The sequence below is a fragment of the Lupinus angustifolius genome, chromosome LG13 (genome assembly GCF_001865875.1).
Source record: "Lupinus angustifolius cultivar Tanjil chromosome LG13, LupAngTanjil_v1.0, whole genome shotgun sequence".
Classification (NCBI taxonomy): domain Eukaryota; kingdom Viridiplantae; phylum Streptophyta; class Magnoliopsida; order Fabales; family Fabaceae; genus Lupinus; species Lupinus angustifolius.
In genome coordinates this window covers 1,767,809-1,776,876 of record NC_032021.1, presented here as the reverse complement: position 1 = coordinate 1,776,876, position 9,068 = coordinate 1,767,809, and the positions used below count along the sequence as shown (strand labels likewise).

The window sequence follows — 9,068 nt, the reverse complement described above, 5'->3', positions numbered from 1 at the left end:
CTGAATCATTGGTTGAACCACTGTACCACTATACCAGTACCCTGATAACCGGTACGGTTTTAAAACAAACTATAATTACAACGCGCCTGGAATTAATATTTTATAAGCCAATAACGTTTTTCTAAACAAATAAAATCGACCAGGTTGAGAGTAAAGTGTTAGTTCAATTCCTCTTGAAAGTAACATTAGAAGCTATGTATGTGGTTGATTTTAGAATGGAGCAACTCATCCTACTCTACCTTCTATTTATAAAAGAATTGAAGTAGCAAAATATGATGAAGCGAATAAACAATTAGAGAAAAAGTATATATACACTGTATAAGTTTTATAAATTGTAATTACATTATCTATCATAATGTTTAATTATGGTTGACTTTTGACTTTTAAAAAAGCTAATCCAAATGAAGAATGAATAATAGAATATATGTGTATAGATTTTACACTCTATACAATTGACGCTGCAAAACTCATCAACAACCGCTCACAACCTTGCATTCTCTCTTTAAAATGTGAAAAGGACATCACTTAATTACTACTTAATAAAGTATGAAAAAGAGTATCAACAAGCCCTTATAGCTCAGTGGTAGAGCGTCAGTCTTGTAAACTGAAGGTCCGTAGTTCGATCCTGCGTGAGGGCATTTTCTTTTTCTGTTTTTCTTTTTTCAATTAGATAAATATTGAACACAACATAACTTATTAATTATATGATGCATGAATAACACAACTAAGAAAGAAATTGAAGATAATTTGGAAGATGAAAATTTGTCAACGAATGAATCAGGTTCTGCACAAGACAACATATTGGTACTACAATGCAAGATCATAATAATAAATATTTCTTATCCGAAAATAATGACAATCACTATCACTAGTCATTATAGATTAATTATATATCACATATGTGGAACCTTATAACGTGCCAAATTAAAGTATTAAAATCCAACAAAACTACTTAAGAATCGTATCAATTTCCTGAACCATGCATTGTTTAGTTTGAGACAAATATGCTTTCATGTGGAGAATATAGGTACAATAACTTTGGGGAAAGTAATAGTAGTAGGAGTTACGTGCTTCTCTTTTTCATTTTATTTCATTTGCATGGTTTAGAATTGGAATTTGTCTCTAGTTATCTTCCACAAACTAGGAGAATCCTCATTTCTTATCCCTTCTTTTCTAATAATATCATATCATTTATCCCATTTTGTGTTAATCCATGCACTAAAATGGGGGATTGGTCTAGAAAATATAAATTCTATTAAAAATTCAAAAAATATTTACATTTTTTTACTATGCACAAGAATAAGATAACTTATTGTTGGTGCAGCGGAAACAAATTTCTCTTTTTTGTTCTATTGAGATTAATCAGATGTTAAACTACATGATTAAGAGGATATCAACCTGGAAATGAGTTGGATCCTACTAAGCATGTGAGAGTGACGTAATTCCAAATAGTGGTATAATATATCATCCATTAATTATATATTTTATTACAAAATAAACATATAAATTATCCTGCATTACAATAAATTGATATACATCACTTATAGATCAATCATTAATAAACAATAAATTATTATTATGTTGCCACTAAAGATTTGTAAGAGAAAATATATGGTTAGATACAGTCACCACGAATGAAAAAAAAAACAATTGTCCACAAGAATTTTAGTCAACATTATAAATGTTATGGGAATGTTTCTCCTGATTAATATTCCTCCCATATTATAAAAATATTAAAATTTGGAAAGTGAAAACAAATAAGGTAATATTTTTTTGATATTTTGTCTAACAAGCTAACTAATTAACAAGAGGATTGATAATTTGATATAAAAAATTGTTGATTACAACTGTATTTCATATTAGTGTAGATGAAATATCATAGAGTAAAGTATTTCCATTTCTAATATTTGTTTCCATTTATCATACCCTAATTACAGTATTATTGCTCTTGTGGTGAGATTCCTTTCTCCTTTTGAACGATAAATTGCAATACTTTTTTAATTTAAAATTTTCCCTTTAAAATTAATATGGATTACTTTTTTTAAAAAGTAGGACAAATTCATAAAACAAAAGACCGGATAAAAAACAAATAAGACAAGATTTCCTGAACAGGATGAAATAAAAAGTTACTAACAATGACAAAATCATATCTATATATAACATATTCATTCAAAATTTTGATCAACTTTATCAATCACAAGCATTTTGTCATAGAAAATTTATTTTCTTATGATAATAAAAGACCTCATTTTTTCCAACAAAGCCTATAAAATGTCAGCACCATACGTGTTGCTAATAATATATTTAATATTATAGAAATATTAAGAATATGATGAAAGATAATCCATAATAAGGGTGAAATACGATGATGCAAAAGTAAGATGTCTAAGCACTTATTCAATATCTTTTGAATTTTAAGGTTATACATATAATCTAAAAATTATTATACAATCTAAAATTTGTTACACTTTAATTAAAATAATGTATGCCACTTTAATTAAAATAATGTAATATAATTGTTATATTATTTATCATTTATTTGAATTATTTTTTCCAAAGATCAAACTTTCATTTCTGTGTTTATATATTGAGATTTTTTTTTTGTGGAGATTAAGAAATATCAACGGGTTCCTTACTTCCCAAACAGATCTTCCTACATCTATATATAAATGCTGGTTATTAAAAATACATAGAAAAAACATTTCCAATTGTTGATTCATCCTCATTAATGATTAGAAACAATAGTTCATCATCTAATAGATTTTTCTATTTTAAAACTTATACACCGTCCATGTATAATTTTTTTCTTCTCTTTTTTATACATTTTCCAAAATAACCCTGTTATGTTATGAAAAAAGCATATTTTATCTATTCATGATTCACTTAGAAATAATGCATGCCACTTTAGTGTAGCGTGAGAAGATTAAATAAATCTAAAACAAATCGTTGTCACCGAAATCTAAAGAAATAAAAAATGAGATAAACCATTTTGGTTATTTTATTATCCAAAAAATGAAAAAATAATCCTTCCCTATATATAAATAAAGAACACATTATCTTTCTCTCTTATTCTCTCTTTGCATATCTAATCGCCATGGCTTCCACCACCGGTAACGGCCTCATCGTCAGCTTCGGCGAGATGCTCATCGACTTCGTCCCCACCACCTCCGGCGTCTCCCTCGCTGAGGCTCCTGGCTTCCTCAAAGCTCCCGGCGGTGCACCTGCTAACGTGGCCATCGCCGTGGCTCGCCTCGGTGGCAAAGCCGCCTTCGTTGGAAAACTCGGTGATGATGAGTTCGGCCACATGCTCGCCGGGATCTTGAAGGAGAACAACGTCAATGCCGATGGCATTACCTTCGATCAAGGCGCACGCACTGCCCTAGCTTTCGTGACACTACGCGCCGACGGAGAGCGTGAGTTCATGTTCTATCGAAACCCAAGTGCTGATATGTTACTCACGCCTCAAGATCTCAATCTTCAACTCATTAGATCTGTACGCAAATTCTCTCTCTCTCTCTCTCTTAAAACTTTCTTCACCATTTTTTCTTTATTTTTTTGTGTTTGGGTCCCACCATGCATATCTAGACACACCCGAAAATTACGCAACACATCACTGATTAAGATTAAAATTAAAATCAAAATCGGTTCTCATTTTTCAACCAGATCTCAAAAAGCTGGTTTAGTTCATGTCTTGTCACGTGATTTATCTGTTGGATGAAATGGACAAGCGGGACCCACTTCTATGTGGATCTAATTTTTATTTTCTTCCAACGCATTTAAAAAAGCTTCGATTTTTTCAGATTTTCTTCAGATCAGTGTATTTCACGCGCTAAGATGAGGTTGGATTAAGGGTGGGAGTAGTAGTATTGTCATTCATGTACTTTGACTTGTGATGAGGAATGCCTGCATGTCTTTGACTATAATACCACGCGCTTGTAGCTTTTATCCACTTTTTAACAATCATATATCTAATCATTTACGATTTACATTGTGTTTTCTAATGTTTTCTTAAATTTTAATGTCCACTCCAGTGTGAGTGACAAAAAACAAGAATTATGTTGTTTTGAGTGGTGACCATAAAATAATGTTTTTTAGTTTTTATATAATAATAATAAGAAGAAGAAGGAAGAAATGTGGAGGATGGTGATAGGGACTACTCATCATCTGTTTGGGACTTCAGAGAGGTTGCTTTATTTCACCTTTTCTTTCACGTGAAGGACCACAATTAATAAATACAAAAATTACTTTATCCTATTTATAATTTTGATGTTTTAATTTCTTCTTATTCAAACCTTTTTTTTTATGTTTTAAAAACTTAATACATATTTATATTTTAATTTCCAATTATAGTCTTATTTATCACTCTTCTTTTATACCACCTATTTATTTCATTTCGTTTTAATTTAGTCTAGAATGTAAAGTTATTTTAGTCAAATTGTATAATATTTAATGATAAAAGATATGGAACATGAAATATGTTACAATTTTCTAAGTCTGTACTGTGTTGATAACATGAAGCTTGGAAGTGGTGATGTAATTTCTGAAATAAGAGAAGTGTGAAATATAATTCAATCAAATGTGTGTAGAGGTTAGTGTAATTTAGATAGAAAAACTAAATTATTTGGCAAAGTGTATCTTACATAATATGTTTTTAACGTGGTTGAATAAGGATAATATGGAGAGAAAAATCAGATCCAAATTTGCTCGTGTTGGTGGTGCCTTGCATTTGGATGAGTAATGTTACAGTTATATGTATATTTATATTTGATAATTTTCCAACAAAATTTCTTTGTATAATGAAAGTTATTGAGAATGGAATCATCAAACATCTTGGATGGTGGACTTGGTGATATTTGTTCCTCCTTGTGATGTGATGTTGAGTAATTGAGTGAAAGTTGACATTTGTTTTTCAGGCAAAAATATTCCATTATGGATCCATAAGCTTGATAGTGGAGCCATCTAGATCGGCACACTTGAAGGCATTGGAAGTGGCCAAGGAGGCAGGGTCCCTACTCTCTTATGATCCAAACCTCCGGTTACCCTTATGGCCCTCACCCGAGGAAGCTCGTGAGCAAATTCTCAGCATATGGGACAAGGCTGATATCATCAAGATCAGTGATGTGGAGCTTGAATTCCTTACTGGAAAAGTTGATGATGCTTCTGCTCTCTCCTTGTGGCACCCCAACTTGAAGTTACTTCTTGTCACTCTTGGTGAAGATGGTTCCAAATACTATACCAAGGTATAAGACCACCCTTGCCTTCATTTTTTGTACTCTTTCCTTTACCTACCTTCCTTGTCTGTTTGTTTGCTCTTCAAATTTTTTAAGCATTACATACACAGATAACACGAGTTGTTGTTTTACAAAGTGTGCCACAGCCCTGAGTCGTGGATTCTTATTGATTGACTGATTTAAATATTCAATCCATGGTTTTAACCTATGGTCCACAATTGCAATTGCGACCACAATATTGTGGATTTGTCGTCTCTGCAATCAATTGCCTCTGCATTGGTTACAGTCTCTCAAATCTCCGCAATTGTGGTAAAAGAAAGATGTCTTGTTTTTTCTTTTGAAGAGTATACTTAAACTTCTGTTCTGTTGTTATATTGAGAACAGATTATATTGTATTTGCTTATAACTAGGGGTGGTTGCAACTTTGTATGAGTCTATATGATGTACTCTCTGTAGTTTTCCGTCTTTCTTGGGCCTCTGACCCTTGGCTAATTAAAACTTCCCATTCTGCATTTAGATTTCCCTTGCTCATGTTTTGTGTGTGATGTCTAAATTTACTATATGATAATAACCACTCTCCTTTTCTGCACAAACCAGAATTTCAATGGATCAGTGGATGCTTTTCATGTTAATACAGTGGATACAACTGGCGCGGGTGATTCCTTTATTGGTGCTCTACTATCGAAGATCGTTGATGATCAAACCATACTTGAAGTGAGTGCTTAAGATTACATACACCTTAATAAACCTTCACATTATATCCCCTGTTGAAAATGGTATTTTTTTTGTTATATGTCTTCAAATGTATGGTCTTGTTTAAGATTTTCCAATCTAGCATAGATGGTTTGATAAAATCTGAAAGTGATTGTTCAAGATCCTCGGATTTGATTGAATTCCTCATATTATTAATTGCAGGATGAACCAAGGTTAAGGGAAGTACTGAAGTTTGCAAATGCAACTGGAGCAATTACAACTACTAAGAAGGGAGCAATCCCTGCTCTTCCCACAGAGCCTGATGTCCTCAACCTGATTCAAAAAGCATAAAATTCTCACTAGTATCTTTTGGTTTTATTTTAAATTTTTCATCTTTTTTTCACTTTTCCATTCAAAAAGCATAAGAGGGAATTTATTTCTGGTTTCTTTTGTTATATTCTGTGCTTTTTCTAGGTTCCCAGATAATATATCTTCTGTTTTAGATAGCCATTGAATGAACAAGATCATAGTGAGCTTTGGGGATACAACTTCTGGTTAATGTGTTGATGATATACAAATGCTAAATTAAATATGTATTGAATTGGTATAAATTCTGGATAGGACTTCTCTCCATAACAAAACATTGTTGTACTTATTAGAGCACGTGAGTTGCTATAATAATAAAGTATAAAAACAAGAAGCATAACAAAACATTTAATGGTGAACATAGGACCAAATGGGTTACATTGCAACCAAAATATGTCAAGTTCAGAGAGTTCATTGATCAAATATTTTCTCCATCACAGATACATTTTAAAATCTTCTATTTGAGTGCTGAAAATGATAGAGAAATAGTTAGTTACCTTAGAAGGAAGATAGGATCCACAACCCATTTGAATGAGGTGAGTATACCCATTTTAGAAAAATTGATTTCATAGCCTCTGGCACTTCTAAGCAGATTTTACCTTTGTTATCCTCTAGTGGGATTTTGGCAACAATCCTAAAAACATTGTTGTATTTATTTAATTAAACAATTCGAGGCATAGAGTAGTAACTTCTCATGGCATACGTTTTTGAACAAAATAGTTACTTTGTTGGTCTTAGATATTAGAGTTTTAGATTATTTGGACTTCATACACTTGATCAAATTTTAGCTGAGGCCCTTACAAAGGCACACTTAAGAAGGTAAAGTTTTGAGAGTAACAATTGTAGACCATTATCAACCGTGGGAAAACAGCAAATAACGAAGGAGAAAGAAAAAGTGAAGGAAAGAGGGAGGGGGAAGAGACAAGAAAAAAAACTAAGTAGACAAGTATTGAGAGAAAACGAAGAAAGAGAAAGAAAAAATATATCCTAAGTAAGAATGAAGATCACATCACATGTCTTGATTTATGCCACACTTTGTGTCCATCTAATTAAAAATTAACATTTAATTAAAAAGAAAAATCATAAAAACTCAAATTAATATTGTAATATTGTTTTGTGAAGTTTCATAAGAACAATATTTTTTGGGAGAAGATCTATGTTCCCCAACCAAGAGCGTCCAAGACAAGTGGGAAGAACAATATATCTACCTATTAAGTACTCTATTAGCATTTAAGATTATATGTCCCAAAATAATATTTTTATGTCTCTTTTTAATCAACTTTCTCCAAGTTAGATTAAGACATTATTTTATATCTTAAGATTTTTATTTATAATTAAGTGACAATTTTTTATTGGACCAAACATGATCTATTACTATTTCTTCACAGCAAACTTCAAGGTTTGGTTAATATTGGGTGCAACAACTCAACCAACCTCAACACATTATTTTCCTCTATGGTTTAACCACTTAGTTATGGTTATTAAAGCAATGAAACAAAGTAGTATGCTTATATTTATAAATCCTTTTATACATTGCAAAAGCCAGTGTCTTTTCACTCCCACATTATGTGATGCATGTTCATATCATAACTCCCTCCAACTAACACCTACCATGGAACTTGATCATGGAGGATGTTCTAGGCGTGGACGTGAATTTTGGTATGCAAGGAGGGAACTTCTGAATAGTTACCATTTGAGTAATTTGGAAACAAAGAATGATGATTATAGCTTGAAGGAGAAGTTGATGAAGTCAGTGAAGGAAATCAAAGATAGCATGCAGAAAAGAAGGGTTGTGATAAAGACATATAGGGTCACAATGAGTTTACCACCTCTTCTTCTTGTTACCATGACATGTTTTATACCATGTTTCCATAAAAGGAACACTGTGTAATTAACAACCTATCAACTTTCACTAAATTGGTCTTTCCCAACATGCTTGAGAGTTGTGAGATTATGGTTTACCTTAAAAATATGTTGCTTCCCCTTAATGCCACATTTATCTTTTAGCAGTATAATTCAGCAAAAATGTCATTTCATTATAAAAATTTCTGGTTATAGTATTTGGACTGTGGAACATGGTAGAATAACTGGGTTACCCTCATCCACCACTAATATATACATTAGTCATTTCTTAAATTTGAAGGTTTTGTTGTGTTTGGAAGTGCAACCTTCAATAGAAAAGCAAGAAATATTTGGGAATACATGCTAGTTAAAATTGAGTCTTCTGGTTGATTTATTATTGATGCAAATTAATGGTGAATATACTCTCAATTTTCGAGTTTAGTTCATATAAAACTCATTCAATGAAGAATCCATCTTAGTGAACACTACTATATACATTATTAATAAAGCTCAACACAATTTATAGATAATTGTGTTTCTTAAACATAATGCTATTAGAAATTCAACCACCGAATGTATATTAATATTTACAAAGTCAAATCTTACTTCAAAGATGTTTATATGTCTTGAAAGATTATACTGAAGAGAAACACAAAAAGAAAAGTGTCTCTATTAAAAAAAGATTATATAGCGCATCAAAATTAAACCTATAAAATTAGTGTTTTTCTCCTAATAATATATTTGCTTAAAGAAAAACATATTTATTTTTCTAACCATTTAAGATAATGGTTAATTTTTTTAAAAAGAAATATAACAATTTTATATTGAAAACTAATGAAGTAACATAAAATAATATTTTTATTTTCTATATTTATATAAAGAGTGATGATCCACTTATTATAAGAGTAAGTTTTTTAGACTTACTCTTTATCTAGT

General features: G+C 31.3%; 1 protein-coding gene and 1 non-coding gene across 2 annotated transcripts; both read left to right on the top strand.

Moving 5' to 3' along the window:
* Nucleotides 567–638, top strand: TRNAT-UGU. The gene has a single exon. It is a non-coding gene; the product is annotated as a tRNA-Thr (tRNA).
* Nucleotides 3,036–6,518, top strand: LOC109325261 (fructokinase-2-like). Its single transcript, XM_019557517.1, has 4 exons — nt 3,036–3,493; nt 4,914–5,240; nt 5,829–5,945; nt 6,147–6,518. The coding sequence occupies exons 1-4, from the start codon at nt 3,095–3,097 to the stop codon at nt 6,273–6,275; spliced, it is 972 nt and encodes a 323-aa protein (XP_019413062.1). The 5' UTR covers nt 3,036–3,094; the 3' UTR covers nt 6,276–6,518.